The sequence below is a fragment of the Benincasa hispida genome, chromosome 1 (assembly GCF_027475165.1).
Source record: "Benincasa hispida cultivar pf3 chromosome 1, pf3_genome.v1.1, whole genome shotgun sequence".
Classification (NCBI taxonomy): Eukaryota; Viridiplantae; Streptophyta; class Magnoliopsida; order Cucurbitales; family Cucurbitaceae; genus Benincasa; species Benincasa hispida.
This window is the reverse complement of record NC_143478.1, coordinates 56,507,141-56,526,587: the sequence shown is the minus strand read 5'-3', so window position 1 is coordinate 56,526,587 and position 19,447 is coordinate 56,507,141. Positions and strand designations below refer to the sequence as shown.

The following is a 19,447-nucleotide window of genomic DNA, read 5'->3' as shown; positions in this document are numbered from 1 at the left end:
ACATCAACATACACAATTTCAAAAGGGGAGAGTGGACGAGAGACAAATGTGGGAAAGGGTAACCGATGGCTTTTAACCATTTGACAGTGTATGCAAAAGGGAAGAACAACATTATTTTTAATACTTCAAGCAACATTTAGATAAGACAGATTTAACAATTGGAATTGAAGGATGCCCAAGCGACGATGCCACAGGGAGACGTCTATAAGAGTTGAGACAAGAGCAGTGGGATGTATGGAAGGAGTGGATGGACTTGAGTCAGCTATAGAAAGAGAGAGAGTTTGTAGAGCCCGTGATCAAGTGTGCCTCGAAGGAGTGGAGTCTTGGTTCGAAGATCCTTCACATAAAGAAGTCATGAAAAAATTCGACATAATCATGATTATTGTAACATAAACGGCCAATGCTAATAAGATTGCAAGAGATGGAGGGAGTGTAAAGGACAGAATGAAGGTGCACAGGCGTGTTGGAGTGGGAGGGGGGGGGGGATTAGGAAAAATACCTGAGAGAGGTGAAGGAGATCTAAAGAGGGGTTTATTATGCTGTTGCCACTGTGGACTTCTGTTCTGAGAGTTAAGAGAAAGATGAGCGACATTGGCTTGAATAAGTTGAAGTTGGTCTAAGGTGGTTTGCTTTTCCAAGCGGGAATTATGTGCAAGAAGAAGGCTGCGAACATTAGCAATAAAGGGACGATCAGTTCTATTTTGGATAGAAGTTACAAAAGGATTGTATTCGTTACCCAACCCTTCGAGGATGTAGCCGAGATGGTCTCGATTTGACTGAGGTTCACTGATGGCAGCAAATTTTTTAGCAACGTCCTTGATTTGAGCTAGGTATTGAGATACGGTGAGTCCATCTTTCTTGATTCGTTGCAACTGTGATCAGAGTCCCATGATGTGAGCAGTGGAGGATGATTCATAGACTATGCGAAGAGCTTCCCAGATTTCTAAGGCGGATTCATAGCCAACAATTTCGCTCATTTTATCTTCATTGAGTGAGGAATAGAACCAACTCATGATGTTTCGATTACACTTTTGCCAATAGAAGAAATAAGGATTCAGTTGTGTTCTCTAAGGATCCAGGTACTTGGGAGGTTGAGGATAAGTGTAATTAAACCATCATGAGTTGCCAATAGAAAAAAGTCTAAATTTCATCCAAATACTCGACCTTCTAGATTATAAAGTGATAAAATTTAAAATTACACCATCTTAACCCAATATATAAATTAGGGTCAAAGTTAAGAAATGAAAAAGTCCACTCTCAATCATAATTTTGACTTTGGATAGAATTTTTAACCCAAAATTATGAATATATATACATATGGAAAGAGTTAAAAAGTGAATTAATAAGCATTGGATATGAACCAAATAATGAATTAAAGGGTAATTTATAAATACCATCATGTATTATATCCTCAAATTTTCAATTATAAAAATTAGGCACTCAAACTTCTACAAAAGTATTAAAATTGAACCCTAAATTTTATAATTGTTGCAGAAAGTGGACCTTTATGATAAAAATTGAACCCTCAAACTTATACGATTGTCATCCTTTCTATAATTACACAAATTTGAGAAGTCGATTTTAACACTTGTACAAGTTTACTCAATTTTCATAATTGAACGTGTGAAGATATAATAGAAATTACCACCCTACTTTGTGGTGGCTTTTATTATGATGAGTGGGTTTATTGATGAGAAATGAAGAACAAGAAACAGTCAAAAATGAAGGTTTTAGGAAAAACAAAAGAAAAAGAAAGGAGAAGGGCAAGAGAAACAGGAGGCTAAGCCACTGGTTTTATGGAATATATTATTAATGAATTTGGATGAGGTCAAAATTCAAGTCGACATACACACAGCCCACAGAATTGCACAACAAAACACAACACAAAAACTATCAAATAATCATTAATTTCACCGTTTTTTGGTTTTCCATTTTCAATTTCTTGACCTCCAAGGCCATTTTTTGTGCCTTTGCTTTTGGTTTATAAATATATTCATACAATTCATTATCAAAGCATCCAATCACAAAGCTAAATTTGTTAACAGTTTCGATCTTATATCCACTCTGTCTTCCAATGGGACGTTGGATCAAACCAGAGGTCAGCCCCAAAACTTGTTCTATTTATATTTCATGTTTTTATTTTGGAACCTTTCTTTCTTCCCCAATAATAATAACTATTGTGTTTCCCCTTATTTTACATTTTACTCTCATTTAATCATGTGTCTTAAATTAATCCTATATATACATATAGGGATGTAGTTGATCGATGTCAATTTTAAGAGAAAATCGACACCGAAAACTGACAAAAAGAAAGTGTAAAATTCGACCGACGATCGGTTGATTTGGTTTTTTTGTTTTTTTATAAAAAGTCAAGATGAATGAAAAAAAAAATGAATTGATGAAGTATTACTATTAGGTTAACATAATTTACAACTTTTTAAAATTTAAATCAATAATTTTTTATGAAAGTTTAAATGAATCATGTAGTGTGTTTAGAAATTAGGTAACATAAAAAAAATCAATATTAAAATAGTAGGCTTGGACTTAGGTTGGTGATAGTGAGATTACTTTTATACTTATTTTTTTCTTTAAAAAAAACACTAATATATGTCGGTCAGTCAGTTGATTTTCTATTTTTTTGTTTTTTTTATGGAAAAATCGACAATCGACTGACCGACCGACTGATTTTCGGTTCCTTTATGTACACTCTAATACATATACATATACATATAATAATAATAATAATAATAACCTAAATTACAAGTTTAGGCCAAAGCGAGCATAGTCTCCAAGCTTTGTTTTGTATATATTTTGTTTATAAGTGTATAATATGTAGCTAAACTTTTAATTTTATATTGACTTTGACGTATTAAATTAATTATTAAAAATTAATTATTATAATAAATATTGAACTAATGACAGTTTGAAATTTTAATTTTATATCTATTTCATGAATGTTTTCTTTAAAAATTTTGAAAAGATGAAATAAAAAATTGTTGACTTATTACATAAAATTGAAAGTCACATCATGGAATTATTAGGAACCATACAATCGAAGTTGATGATGAATTAAATGCATAATTTGGTCTTATGAACCATCAAATTAATGTTGAATTGTTTTGGGAGTGGGAAGAAAAATCTTATCTTTTGAATCCAAGTATTAGGTTTCAATTTGGACTTTCAACATTTTATATGTATTTGATATATTATTTTTCTTCAACCCAAATATTAACATGATTATTCTTATTTTTATGTATTTTTATTGTTAAAAATAATTCTAATTTTTAGGGATGAAAAAACTCATGATTTGATAGTGAGTTGGAATTTCAACTTTTATTATAAATATTTTTTACAAAGATTTTTATCAGAATTATTTTTAAATATAAAAAAATGAATCAAAATATTTACAAATATAACAACATTTTACTGTTTAAATATCTATCATAGTTAAACTGTGATATTTTTCTATTATTATAAATATTTTCTGCGTTCTTATTATTTAAAGTTATTTTTTTATATTATAAATATTTAATTTTCTCAAAAGAGATAAATGAGTTATTATGTGATTTCCAATTGAAGGTCTATCCGCTATTGGCGGCCATGGGATTTGTGACAAGTATGTGCGTGTTTCAACTCACCAGAAACATTATGATAAATCCTGACGTCAGGTACTCAAATTTTTCAATTTTTTTTTAACTTAGCACTCTTTCATATATTTCAATGATCTGCATTTTTTTTTTTAATAAATGGTTGAATTTCTAGCTAAACTCTACCAGTAAAAACAATTTTTAAAAAGTAATTTTTTTTGTTTAATTTTCAAAATTTATCTTAGTTTTTTAATCTATTAATAAAAAGTAGATGTATACATAAAAGAATAGAAAACCGATCCAAGCGATCAAAACCGACCAAATTAAAGTCGGTCGGTCAGGTCTATGGGTTGCTTGGTTGGTTCCTGAAGTAAAATTGGACCGACCGACGTGTATATATATATTTGTTTTTATTTTTTTAAAAATAAGTATAAAAACAAGTCCATTACCATCAACTCAAGCCCAAGCCTACTATTTTAGTATTGATTTATTATTATTTTTTATGTTGCTTAATTTTCAAACCATCGTATGATTTATTTAAATTTTTTCATAAAAAAAATGATTGATTTAAAATTTAAAAAGTTGCTAATTTTATTAACTTAACAATAACACATCAATTCATCTTTAATTTTCATTCACCTTGGTTCCTCTTAAAAAAAAGACCAAACAGACTAAACTGACAGATGTACGGGCGAATTTCACACTCTTTTTTTAGTTGGTTTTCTCCCAAAACCGACACCGACCGACCGATGTATACCCCTAGTAAAAAGTAGATAACAAAAAAAGAAATTTGGGAGTAAAAGTAGTATCCATAAACTTAATTTTTAAAAACAAAAACAAAAAACACATTTGTTATCAAACATGGTCTTAATTATTATTATTTTTTTAAAAAAAAAATATTATTATAATCACTTCAATTCACAATGTTTCACTTTCTTGAAAATTTTTTATTTAAATAAAAAAATCTATTATTTCTATTGTGGTATGTAGTATAAAGATTAATGGTATTTTTTCTTTCTCTATAAGAAAAACAATTTAGAGAACAAATAAACGGGAAAAAATAGAGATGAGCAAATGTTTTAAAAAGACGCTAATACTATTCATAGGATTTAACATAGTACTAGTTACAAAATCTACCATAATTAAAATTTTGTAACTCATAGAAATAATTAAAAGTTAATGAAAAATATTAATTGAGACTTGTAAAGGTTATGTGCATCTCATTAAAATCTTTTCATTATATTATTCCTAATAAAATCCAAAAGTAAAGTTTGTTTGAATAAGTTGTTTTTTTTTTCTTTTCTTTTCTTAATAAAAGTTATTCTCAATCTCATTCACTAGCTTTTTTTAACCTTTATTTTGTACTTTGCTTTTGAAAATTCTTTAATATTACATAAGGGTAAAATTGAAAATGACCAAAAAGATTAAAATTGATTGCTTAGATTTAATTTATTGTCTAAATTATTACCATATATATTTAGAAAAAGAAACGTTAAGAGAGGACCCATTTAATTTAATATGTGTAATATAAAAAAGAAATGTCGTAATTTATTTTTGTAGAGTGAACAAAGCGCACCGTAAAATGGGAGTGTTGGAGAATGAAGAAGAAGGAGAGAAGTATTCAGAGCACAGCCTACGACGTTTCCTTCGAACACGCCCACCCGAGATCATGCCAAATATTAATCACTTTTTTTCTCAAGACAAATAATTTCGATTGACATACTCAACTTAATTAGTCACATTTTCTTTTATTCCTTGTTATATTCTCTACTTTTTGTTTTGTTTGCTTTGCTTTGTCCCTTTTTTCTCCTCCATAAATGTAAGTTGGCTGGCCAACACATTGAAATAATAGTAATTTCCTATGTTCATATACGTTCCTGTTTCTGCCAATATAAAAATAATTCAACCGTATTCCTTTTCGAATTTAAACATTGAGAGTGATCTTTCTAACTCCTACATTAGATTAAGTGTTAAAGTAGAGTTATTATTTTTTTTTTTTTTGGACAAAATGTATTTTTGTCCTAAAATTTGAAGTCGACATCTTTTTGGTTCCTAAAATTTTAAAAGTGATACTTTTTGTCAAATTAGTGATTCTAAATAGTCCCTAATTTAACTTAAATCTAATGAAATGTGGCAAGATTGTTGTTTAAGTGGATGGCTGACATGTCAATCTCATTTTATTCATACACGCATAAATTGAAAATTAATCTCTAAATTAAAGCACTAATTAAAATTTAAAAAAATTGCAATGGATAGTTAAGAGTATTTACAAACTTAATAATGGTTTTCTAAAATATAACAAAAAAATTTAAACCTGATTTCCATATTTTTTGTTATTTCAGTTTTATCCTTGTCCGTGTATGAGCATGTTAATATACTTTATATTTTGGTATATCGATAAAACGTATTTTATATTTTGTATATCAATCAACTGATATACTTTATTTAAATAATATAATTTATACAATTGGTATATTGTACCGTGACTTTAATTGTATTATAACTAATGTTGCTTGTTTGAGTATGGTAAATATTATTATTAATTTTGTTTTGTTGTGATATAGAGTTAGTTTAAAGAATTATTAAAATTTCTTCTATCTATCGTTTTTTAACTTTTGCAAATGTAGCAAAAAGTTTGGCTCAACCCAAAATTGGAAAACTCCAAAAACATTAAAGGCTATTTTTAAATATAGGAAATCAGGCCAAACTATTTTCAAATATAGCAAAATCCATACAACCCATTAAAAAGGTCAAAAATACCTTTCAAACTCGCGCTAAAACCTCGGATGACACACGACCTCCACCGAATGCCTTTTTCTAGTAGTCTATCACTATATATCACGATAGACAGCGATAAACTACTATGTTGCTATATATTGCAATAGACAGTGATAGCATTACTGTTGTCTATCGTAGTAGACAATGATAGTAGTCTATTGTTGCTTATCAGTGATAGTTTTTTTCTTCTTTACTATGATTGTCTATTGATAGACAAATATAGTAGTCTATCGTTGTCTATCAGTGGACAACATTTAGTTTTTTTTTTTCACTTGACACCATCAAATTGAATGTAGTTATAGCATCATCTAACCAATTGTTCCTCGTGTACCTATTGATCATCGTTATCTATCAGTGTCTATCACTAATAGATAATGATACAATACTTTTTATTCTTTTTCTAATATAGACTACTATTGTTGTCTATCATAGAACAACGATAGTGTTATATCGTTGTCTATCGTGAAAGACAGTGATAGACTACTATCGTTGTATATGAGTAATAGACAACATTCTTCTTCAGCTTCTTCTTCTACTATCGTGAAAGACAGTGATAGACTACTATCGCTGTATATGAGTAATAGACAACATTCTTCTTCAGCTTCTTCTTCTACTATCGAAAGACAGTGATAGATTACTATACCTTTCACAGCATAATCAAGAGGTTGTTCTAAATAGACTTCTTCTTCAAAATATCTGTTCAAGAATGCTGATTTGACATCCATTTGAAAGATATTTCATTTACTTTGAGCAGCAAGTGCAACTAACAACCTTATTGCTTCAAAATGAGCAAAAGGGAGCAAATACTTCATTCTAATCAATGTTTTTTCTTTGAGAATAGCATTTTGCAACTAATCCTACCTTATGTCTCTCCACTTCTATTTTTCCATTTCTTTTTGTCTTGAACACCCATTTAACACCTATTGCTTTCTTTCCACTTGGAAGAGTAGAAAGTCCCCACGTATCATTTTTTTTATGGGCTTTATCTCTTCATTTATAGCGGTCTTCCACTTTTCATCTTACGAAGTTTATTCAAAATTCAAAAGTTTACTGTCATCTAATAGACAAAAAAGAGTAAGATTATTAAAACTTTGATTTAATTATTTAGTTTCATCATGTATGTCTCATAAACTTCTCATACCACGAGGTTCCTCACTTGAGCTTACAGATGATGAAGGTATGCTTTGTTGTGGAGTGATTAGTGATGTAGGTGGTGTTAATGGAGAAGCAATATTACTAAACTCATCATCATCATCAGGGAAAATAAAAGCTTGTAGTATTTTGGTCATCAATCTAATTCCATGTTATTTCCTCATCAAACACAACATCTCTACTTACCACTATCCTCTCTGTAATAGAATTATAAAGCTTGCATCCTTTTGAGCTTGCATCATAGCCAACAAAAATATGCTTTTCACGTTTATCATCGAGCTTTCTACGCTTTTGATTAGGTATATACGCGTAAACAATACTTCCAAATGCTCTCAAATGAGCAATGGATGGTGTTCTTTCTGTCTATACTTGTTGAGGCATTTTGTTCACCAAGCTTCTAGTAGGGGAACGATTAGACAAGTACACAACATATTCAATAGCTTGTGCCCAAAATTCTTTTGGCATTTTCTTACTCTTCAACATGCTTTAAGCCATATTAAGTATCACTCTATTCTTTCTCTCAACAACACCATTTTGTTGAAGAGTCCATGGAACTGTCATAGGCTGACAAATTCTATTTTCTGTATAAAATCCTTGAATTCATTTGAAGTGAATTCTCTTTTCCTATCTGATCTTAAAGCTTTTATGTAATAACCGCTTTCTGTTTTAACAAACTCTTTAAATCTCTTGAACATGCCAAATACCTTTGATTTTTTCTTGAAAAAATAAACCCTTTTTCAGCTGAAATCATCAATAAATAATAAGAAATCATTATTCTCAAAGAAAGAACTTGGTTTGATTGGTTCACACAAATTAGTGTGAACTAACTTTAAGGGTTTCCTTGCTTTTGAAGAAGATTCTTGTGGAAAACTCTTCCTTGATTGCTTGCCATAAAGACAACCTTCACAAGAATGATTTGGATGTTTGGCATATGGCAATCCTTTCACCATATTCTTCCTTACTAATAGTCTCAAGCCATCAAAGTTTAAATGTCCAAGTCTCAAGTGCCAAATCCAAGATGGATCTTTCAAACATGACTTCAAACATTTAGCAACATCAGTTTGAATGTTTAATAAAAATATTATACTCTTCGTTATTTGCACTTTAGCAAACATATTATCACAATTATCCATTGTTGAAAGACTATAATCTTTCATTAGAATATTATAACCTTTTGTTCGGGATAAAATCTGTGTCGTTTGTTCAATCTAACCCAAAACAAATGAAATTTATGATGCTCAAACAACAACTAAAACTAACACATAGTTATAGCGGAGTAAGAGGTTGATCCAGAAGGAACCTCTATTAATTTACAAGGTTTAACTATTGAATTCCTAATTGTAACAAATGGGTGGGGGATGGGGGGAGGTTGTTTGTCTTAAAAGAAACTAATTGATAATAAAACAAGATTTGATAGGAAATTTTAGTAATGAGATAAATGAGAGATTATGTAATAAAATTCCAAGGAAAAAGTCTTGGAGATCTTATGTAGATTAATCTAATTCTATCATAGACTTAACAAAATCCATGCAATTAAATTGTTCCATAGTTCATTATGAAGGAAATCTTATCAAAAAGTAACGATGAGTGGAAGCAAGATTATTCTAAATAAATTGTGACAGAAATACTGCATTCACAATCAAACAACAAGTTATGCATCTACAAATAAATTATGGCATGCTTTGAACAATTAAATCAAAAAGGACTGAGAGACATACCTTTTGAAGAACTCTTCTTCTCTTTAAATCTCGCTCTCGTCAAGGAACAGCAACTCTCGCTGTCGCTGTGGTCGTCAAGTCTATCATTTACCAAATCTCGTTGTCGCTCACCATCGAATGGTCTTTTACACGAACAGGCAGCAAGAGGATACCACCACTCAATAACCTCAGTAATCTCGGAGTGAGAATCCAGGAGGTATGGGCTCTATTGGATTTGGTAGAGGGGAGGAGGAAACTACGATTGTTTACCATGACCAAGCAAGTGGGAGAGATTTTGTGTCTATCGTATAGACGGGTGTTTGATCGTTTAGCAAAAGGTGCACGATCATTTAATAAAACGGGACTGATCATTTAGGTAAATTGCTTGTGCGCGCGATCGTTTAGAAAAAACTATGCGATCGTTTGGGAAAGTTACGCGTGTATACGATCATTTAGTAAAATTAGAGCTATCATGTATACTCTTGTTAACTAGACGATGGGCAGTGTACTAATCGTGAGGCGATTATCCGATCTCTTTGTAAAATGAAATCTATTTTAATTTTATCCTCTAGTTATGAAAATTGAATGTAACCTCCCACTATCTTGTGCAGTTATAGAGAAAAACCACCAAAAATTATCTCATAATTGTTTAATTAAAATAAATATATTCATATTATATTTATAATTATAGTTTAATATCCCATCATATGCAACATATAAATCATAGTTCTTTTCTCCTCCACTAGATATAAATAATATTTATATCCTTTTCCTCCAATTAATGTATCTCATATATCATGTCAACTATATCATATATAATTTATCAGTTTAATCATATCATATATAATCAAACTCCCTCTAGTCAATTGAACACTTCAAACTGACCCAAAAACTGATTCTCAACTTGAATCCATTGAGCTACCAAGGGGACCTTATGGACCTGTGGCTTGAAGCTCCAACGGTACGTGAATAGCTAACTAAACTCTTTAGCCACGAAATCCACCATCCGTTAACTGCCAGACATTCTACTAAAGATCGAAAACTGCATTCTTCTTACCACAGATATATTTTTGTGCCCATCAAATATAACCAATCAACAGTACGATAACCCTTCACAGATGCTCGTAAGTACAGCTGGACCAATTTACCGTTTTGCTCCTATAGTTACATTTAACTCCTTAAGTACCACTGATCCCTCTAATGAACAATACAACATAGTCCTACTATGTGTAGACACCTCTCGAGCTATGAGAAGTTGTGTGGCGCCATATCGTTCAAGCCCCAGAATCAGCCCTCAAGGGAGCAATCTATCTACTTACCTCTACTTCGGGGAAGGAGTGAATTCTATCTTGTATAACTGAGTTTCCAGCTCTCAAATAAGACGAATCCCCAAAGTGGTAGGCTTGAGTTGGCAATCGAACCACTTGCACCCATGCAAATCAAATGACCGCTCTCAAAGGCAGGAGTTCCTAACTCACTCAGGATTGAGGTCATGTTACCTATGGTCATCTTAGTGAAGTAAAGTCTCTGTCATGAATGACGTTATATAATGAGACTATAACACTTCGTGGTCTGGTCTTATACAAACTCCTTTGTATAAGACGCCCCCGCTCGCATGACTCCACATGAATGATCAGGATCAGACTATCTGTAGCAAGTCACAATGCTTGTAACTATTCTACAAAGCGGGCCACATCCGTAGCGTTACCAAGATAAGGTTTCCCTCCTATATCCATATACTATAGACTATTTTGGTTTTCACTTAAGGTATGATCCACTTGTATGTCTCCACATACATGCTTAAGTTACAATGATAACCAAGGATCTTAGTTTATTGGTTTGTGGTAAAGCAATTAAAACATCTGATGTTTCATAGACCATAGTGAAGAAAAATATCATATATTATTACATCACAAGCGTTTGTTCAATACTGTATTTACAAACTATAGAACCCAACAAGAGTTTAGAGCATCATCCCAAACAACCTCCCACTTGCCCAAATGCGAGTGGTGTGTACAATACAACAAGTACAAAATAATAAACTAGAGCACTAAGGCCTAGTACAAAAAAATCTCCCAATTTCCCTAGTCCAGCCGCAAGCGGTCCCGTAGACCCATGCTTTGAAGGTGACCCTAAAAAAATGTAGCCGTGAGAGCCTTTGTAAACGAGTCAGCAACATTGTGCTCCTAAGCGATCTTCGTGACTATCACGTCCCCATGATGCACTATCTCGCGGATGAGATGATACTTCCACTCTATATGTTTGCCGCGCTTGCGACTTCTGGGCTCCTTGGAGTTCGCCACAACACCACTATTGTCGCAATAGAGGGTGATGGACCTAGACATGTCTAGAACAACTTCCAGATCAGTCAAGAACTTCCTGAGCCAAATGACTTCCTGAGCAGCTTCATATGCCGCTACATACTCGGCCTCCATCGTGGAGTTGACGATGCACCCCTACTTAGTGCTTCTCCTATTGGATCGACACTAGTACACAGAGGAAGACATCAAGATCCATAAGTACTCTAATTGATTAATTTTGACATAAAAGAAACATGCTAAAACAGAGTTTATGGGTTTCAAGAACATACCTTGGCCGAACCATTGAAATCACTATTTTCAGTTGCTAAATCCTCCAAATCCTTGTGTAGACCATCACAAGATCTTTCCTACTATCCTCTTGGTGTCTAGATTGAGTCGTGGGACTCAAAATAAGCTAGAATCAAAGAAAATTTGGAGAAAGCTCACTGAACCAACCCATTGAAGAACACCTTCTTCTCAAGAATTTTTCAGGAAAAATTCTATCAGTTCATCAATCTTAACTTCACTCCAATCTCTTCAATATATTGTAGACTATCATGCAAAGAGATTTGCTGCATGGGATGCAGTTCATGTTGAAGTTATTGAAGCTTGAAGGTGGTGGGTTCCTAATTAGCTAGTTGAAGATGAAGATGGAAAAACCCATTTTTCCTTTTTTTGTGTAATTTTATTTTCAAAATCCATTTTGATTTTAAATCATATTTTATTTCTAAAATCAAAATTTATTAATTTTACAAATTAATTTCATAAATTAATTTTCTAATAAAATTAATAAATAATTATTTAAACAATTTAAATAATTCTAATTAATTTAATATCCAATATTAAATTAATTTTTACACAAATTCATCTTCATATATTTAAATCATATTTAAATATATTTTCTCCAATTTTGTTTGATTCTAATTTGAACATTTCAAATTAACTTATCACGCTACTCTAGAGCTAATCCATTTTCGAGCTAGTAGGGGGACCTTATGGACCTACAGATCATGGGCTTCAACGATCCGAGATTAATCGGTTAAACTCATTAGACCGATCTAACCCCCATTCATTAACTAATGGGTCACTCTACTAAAACCCATAGTTGAACTCTCCTCACTGTAGATATATTATGTCCAATCGATATAACCATGGTTAGTAAGTTAACCCTTTCACAGATTGTTCGTAATAACGACTGGGTCAAATCTCTTTTTTACCCCCGAAATTACCTCTTGTTCCTTAAGTCCCCACTGATCCCCTAATGAAATTTTTTTTTGTGATCCAATCAACAAAAATGAGTCCCTCTCATGCCAAATGAGAGGGCGGGATCCCTTATTCAAGCCCCAGAATCAACACTTAAGGGAACAACCTCTCTACTTCCCTAAAAGCGGGTAGGAGTAAATTCCCTTTTCCACCCTATGTCCCTAGCTATCTATCTAGTCTTACCCCTGAAATGGGAGTCTTATTGAGCCGGCGCTGTTGAGCCAACCCTCACCTATACAAATATAAGGGCAATCTCGAATAAACAGGAGTTCATAATTAGCTTAGGATTAAGGTCAAGTTATCTAGGTCATCACTTTGAAACAGTCAGTCTTAAATAGTAAACAACATTATAAAGTAAGAGTGACTCATTTAGTGGTCCGATCTTGTACAAACTCTTTTGCACAAGGACACCCCTACTCGTGGACATTAACGAATTAGGATCCTTCGTTTGTAGCACTTTACAACTCCTTGTAATAACTACAGAGTGGTACTCAACCTTATTCATATATTATAGATCATTTTGACTATTTACTCGAATCGGATCCACCTTTATGTCTCCATATAAAGTTCAAGTACCCATCTAATAGTTAAGGGACTTTTAGGTTTATTGGATTTCTATCAAACAATCGATCTATTCAATAATACCTTCATTGAATTTTCAGAATAAGTTCCATTGTTTACATACCACGAGTTTTAGGACATAAAACTCAACAAACTCTCACTTGGACTAAAACTCCAGTGGTAACTTATACATCCGATATATAAGACTGTGTTTCTGAGTTTTACAGAGAAATACAATAAACTAGGGCATTCCATACCCATCTTTTATCATTCGGAATCTCTATACCCGATATTTCTCCCAGTTGCCCTAGGTTATCTTGTATTCCTAGTCCTACTAGGTAATTCTTAAACACTTTAACTAAGAGAATCATTGTAAACATTGTTAGTATACAATATAGTTTTAAGAATTGCATCTTAATCTCAATAATGGCCAAGAAGCACACTTTCCTCCCACTACATTAAGGTACTCTCAACTCTTTGAGTAAGACACATCTGACCTGTCTCAACAACTCTTTGTTAACAGTGAGATCTAGAAATCTTTAAACTTTCTATACTTTGATCTAGCCATTTAAATATCTGAATATTTGCAAATTACTTTTAAAAATTTGATTCTTAACAGAGGTTGCTAGAACAAACATAATTTTTGAAAATGAACATTTCATTTATCACAAAAATATTTACAATTTGTTCTTTACAAGATTTCACAAAACAAGTAAAAAAAAGTAGCAACTTCTCCCATTAAATGAGCTGAGCAAATGGTAATTAGCCTGGTTACCTTTCTTTGCTCTCTTCTTGACAAGATACTGAGGTCAGTGTCTCCTCTAGTGTCTTTTGTTTTTGTTGTAGTGGAAACATTTTCCTTTGTCTACAACGTTATCCTTGCCTTTCTTTTCAGTAGGCTTCTTCTTTCCTTTCCCTTTGCCCTTCTTCACACGAATACTCTTACTCTTCGAAGAAGAGTCAACATCAAGCTTGGAGGATATTCCTCTCTTCTTGGCAATAGTAACATTTACTTTTGGCACCAAACCCTTTGTTCTCAACATTGTCTAGTAAGCTAGTAGCTCATTCTAGAGTAGTCAAGTTGCATTCAATTTTATTCTTTAATGCATTCAGAATTGCAGAAAACTCTTCAGAAGAGATTCTAGAATAAAACCAACATGATTCTCTCATCTATGACAACACCGTTTACTTCTACCACATTAGAGTGGACCACCATGTCCAGGACATGATCACGAACATTGGTCCCCTCTTTCATGCGACTGTTGTAAACGTATTTAATAGCATCATGCCTCAGGGTGAAGGATAGTTATCCAAACATCCCTCGTAGAGATTCCATAATCTCTTTGGTAGTACTCATATCCTCATGCTTTTTTTGTTAACACATTAGATAAACTGGCAAGGATATAAGCACGGGCTTAATCATTAGCCCTGACCCATCTGTCATATACATTCCGAACATTTCGATTTGTGTTAGAGCTAGGAATGGGAGGACAATCCTCAGTTAAGACAAATCGTAAGTCGTTTATCGCAAGTATCGTGTTCAAATTTGGTTTCTAATTCACATAATTATCCCCGACTAGTTTATCCGATGTCAACACTTGTATTATTAAACTCGTCATTCTAAAATTTTAAATCCAATCAAGTTTTAGCAAATTTAATAATGTACCCAAGATTATTATTTTGCAACGATACTACATCAAGATATTCTTGACTAAATACTACCTCCAGAATAACTCATATTCCGATAGTTATTTTTAGATACCGCTTTTGGTCAGACATTATTAACACTTAAAAATTTTGTAAGTGTAGACCCGCCATTTTCGGATTTTACAGAACAGTATGAGTATGCCTTCGAAATAGAAGACAATACTCAAAACAGAACTATAAGACCCTATTCATTTTACTGAAGTCTGGGTTGTTCTGAATCCTATGTTACAACCCTTCGTAGGGATAGCCATAGGAATCGCACGGTTCAAACTAACGGAGGAGACCGTAGGATATGTTGATACATTTCTTTCACCCACTTACTATGAACTACTTCCTCTTGATATTGACGCGTACATCCACTTTCCGAAGGGAGGTCACTTCCAGGGTGACACGAAACTATATGAATCTCACGGGGTGAACTATGTGGAGATGTGGCAGTTGAAATCGTAGCATTGATTTTTGTTCGAACAACTTCCCCTTATTCACCAGAGTCTAAATTTAAGCTAAAAAATACTTTCCGAAGGGAGGTCATTTCCAGGGTGACACGAAGTACCGCTTAAATCCAGACTGTGAACTCTTAGGGACACAGGAGCTAAGAATAACATACCGTGTAGGTTATTAATCTCTCGCTGAAGTTTTCTAATAACTCTATCATATAGAAGTTATTCACTACCACTGAAGTATTCTAATGTTTGGGTAAAATTATACTTAGGTTCTCTTCCGGCTAATAAAAACAACCCCAAGTCTATGTGGAAGTATAACACTTATAAATGGACTTAAACCTACGATGTCTAGGTGATAAACCCTTTTATTACCTCACATCGCTCACGAATACTCATAAAATTGGTTACCAATGCTCAATTATTCGGCCATAATCCACAAATAGGAGGTGTTTCGTAGACCGTCAACTTAAATACCCCCAACCTTTGATAGGATTATATACCGGTTGAGTTTGTAACATAGTTTTACAAGTTTAACAACCTATTTTAACTATTAAAACACGTGGTTAACCTACGTGAGCATGCAACTGTTCTTCGTATGGATTTTAAATATCTAACCCAATTTTATAATAGCTTATAAAACTTTAGACATGCTAAACATCCACAAAATACAGGCATTCAATATCTAATATAACACTTATATTAAATATAAGAAACTCTAACATGCATACTATATATTATAACAATTTATAACATACTTTCAATGCATGTTGCATGCTTCCTACGATGAAATTTTAAATCTAAATGGCATACTATATGTATATACAAGATTTATTTAATTATTTTTTGATCGATTAGCAACCCTAGAGGGGGGCGAATAGGGTTTAAATAAACTTTTTTTTTAAAAAAAAATTAACCCAATTAAACTAATTAATATACTTTTTATAAATAATAAGAAAAATTCAATTTATGCAACAAATAAGATGACAAAAAGTGTGTTAATTTAATTCTATCAAATTTTAGCAAATAAATAAGAACAAACTAAAACATACAATAAATTTCTTAAATTAATTACAAAAATAAAAAGGAAAGAGTTAGAGAAGAAGACACCGTAATTTTTATAGTGGTTCGGTCAAACTCGACCTACTCCACTTTCCAAGCGCCTCTTGGAAATTTGAATAAAATCTTTCCGACTCTTTCCACAGATTAGAGCCCAACCGTTACACCACCGCTCCTTTTATGAATTCAAGAGCAAACCCAATCCTTTCCACGATTTAGAATCAAACCGTTACAAATATTGGAATTTTTGAAGAACACAATAAAACTCTCACAAGAGTGGATTTACAAGTTTAAGTACTCAACAAATTTATCCCTACAATACAATAACACTCTCAAGAATAAGATGAAAAGAAAAAAATTGGGAGCTTAGAGAGAGCAACAATGAAGACTTTTGAGTTTTGGAGGATCATGAAATGTAAAATTGGTTAGTACAAAATTTGGAGAGGAAGATGGTTTATATAGAGATGGAAAGGAAAAAAAATTGAATTTAAATTGGACTATTAGATTTGGAAAAGAAAAATTAATGGTGGAGATTTTAAACTAACCTAGTCGTTAGATACAAACAAAATATAATATTAAATTCCTTTTCTTTTGAAATTCCTTTTTTTTAAAAATTAATCCAAAAAATAAAAAACATACCATGTGTCAAAAACTAGCCGTTAGACACAAACATAAAATAATATTAAATTTATTTTCCTTTTAATTCATTTTCTTTTTAAATTCATTCTTTTTAAAATCAATAAAAAAAACATACCATGTGTAAAAAAGTAGTCGTTAGACACAAACATAAAATAATATTAAATTTATTTTCCTTTTAAATTTCTTTTAAATTTCATTTTTTTAAATCAATCCAAAAATCAAAAGTCCATCATAGGTTAATCTCTTAATGATCCACCATTCAACCAATATACTGCCACATGTCTACATGCAAATGGTCTGATTATGCCACGTCATCTAGTATTTTCTCTATAGATTTGTTTCGGTCATATCGTCTTCATTTTAGCTCCAATTTGAGTGATTCAAGAGGTGTTGGAATTGTTGTTCCGAGCTCTACGCCATAGATATATTAAAACACTAAAATTTTCAATAATTAAAAATTCAGTTTGTTATCATCAAAACATTGATTAATTAATTAATTAAAATTAATTAATTTGAGATTAAGAGCCAAAAAGCCAACAATCTCCCCCTTTTTGATGATGACAAACCATTCAAGAAAAAATAGCTTGAATACATGTAAACCATATGTAGCACATAATAAAATTCAACATATCACCATTAGGGGTGTACATAGTCCGGGTTGGGTCGAGTTGGAAGAGTTTTGTGGACCAACCCAAAAATTCGGGTTGGCTAATAATGAACCCTATGAGTGTTTTTTTTAGGGTCAACCCAACCCAACCCAAAATTTCCGGGTTAGGTCACCGGTTTTTTTTTTTTTTAATTTTTAAATTTAACTGTTTTTTCCGTTACTTCCTTATTCATTATCTTCTCATTCTCTATTTGATTTTTGTGGATCAATAAACCTTCATATTTAAAAAAGTGAACTAATTCTAAATATATTATATCAAATCAGTTAATAAAAATTTAATAATAAAAAACATGTAATCTTTGTGAAATTTAGTATTGACATTAAAATACAACCACCATAAATTCATTGATTCAATATAAACTTCAAAAGAAACTTCCTCAAATAATTCAATTCAAATGTTCAAGTTCAAAATCTCTACTCAAAGACACAAAGTTCAATAATAATCATTCCAAGTTCAGTAAAAAGTTCAAGTTTAATAATAACTATTGATTTGTTACATAAAATTTCAAATCATTCAAAAGCACCATGAGCATGAAGAATGGCTTTTCCATTGAGTTTTCTTTTCATCTTTGATTCTTTGGTCTCTTCACTTCTCAATTCCTAAAAAAATTACAAATACATTAAACCAAGAGGATCATTTATAAGTAATAATAATATTTGATCTTATGGTAATAAAACTTACCACTAAAATCATCATTATGCTCCAAATTCAATTCCTTATTTCAAAACACCAGAGGAGGATGAACTCTCTACAAAAAAAATCATGCAAAATTTAATATATTAATTATGAGCATTAAAAAGGTTAGATATGTACAATAAAAAATTCATTTAATTACCTGAATCAATATTTTCCCAAGTCTCTAACTCTTCAAGTTGTGGATGGAGATCTAGTAACACTGAGCCACCATGAATCCAATTTTGTGTACATATCAAGGCTCCATTGTTTTTGGAGTCAAAGAACTTCGAAAGGAATCAAGAATCCTCCTGTACTAAACGCAGATTCAGAAGCGACTGTAGATATCAGAACTGCCAAAACATCTTGAACAATTTTTGATAAAATGGGATATTTGTAGCCATTCATCTCCCACCAATACAATATCTCAAAATCATCTTTATCTTCTATAACCTTGTCAGACAAATAAGAAGACAAATCATTCTCCACTTCCAAAGAAATTTCTTCTTCTCTCAACCTCTTAAAAGTTATCCACGGATCATCTATATCTTCATCCATCCCATGATCATCTTCATTTATATTGACAGTTTTTTATTGTTGAGAATCATTGGTATTACGATTACCTCGAAGTGAAGTGTTATGTGATTTGTAAAAGTCATATAGACGATACAAATATAATTTCACACTCTCAACCATATCCTTAACCACATCACTATCATAAATATTGGAAAGACAATAATTCAAATACTTTAACTTGTACCGAAGATCAATGACCATAGCCAGAAACATCAATTTATTCATTTTTTCAAGCGAACCCAATATTTATCAAACTTGGTCTTCATATTCATAGCCATCATACTTAGAACAGAGTTGGTATTGTTGCTCCATTTGTTTAAAGCAAATTGGATTTTATTAATTTTCTTA

General features: G+C 32.0%; 1 protein-coding gene across 1 annotated transcript; it reads left to right on the top strand.

Moving 5' to 3' along the window:
* The first annotated feature begins 1,949 nt into the window (after positions 1-1,949).
* On the top strand, positions 1,950-5,516 carry LOC120074394 (B12D protein). Its single transcript, XM_039027509.2, has 3 exons — positions 1,950-2,098; positions 3,580-3,668; positions 5,148-5,516. The coding sequence occupies exons 1-3, from the start codon at positions 2,075-2,077 to the stop codon at positions 5,293-5,295; spliced, it is 261 nt and encodes an 86-aa protein (XP_038883437.1). The 5' UTR covers positions 1,950-2,074; the 3' UTR covers positions 5,296-5,516.
* Positions 5,517-19,447: the final 13,931 nt, after the last annotated feature.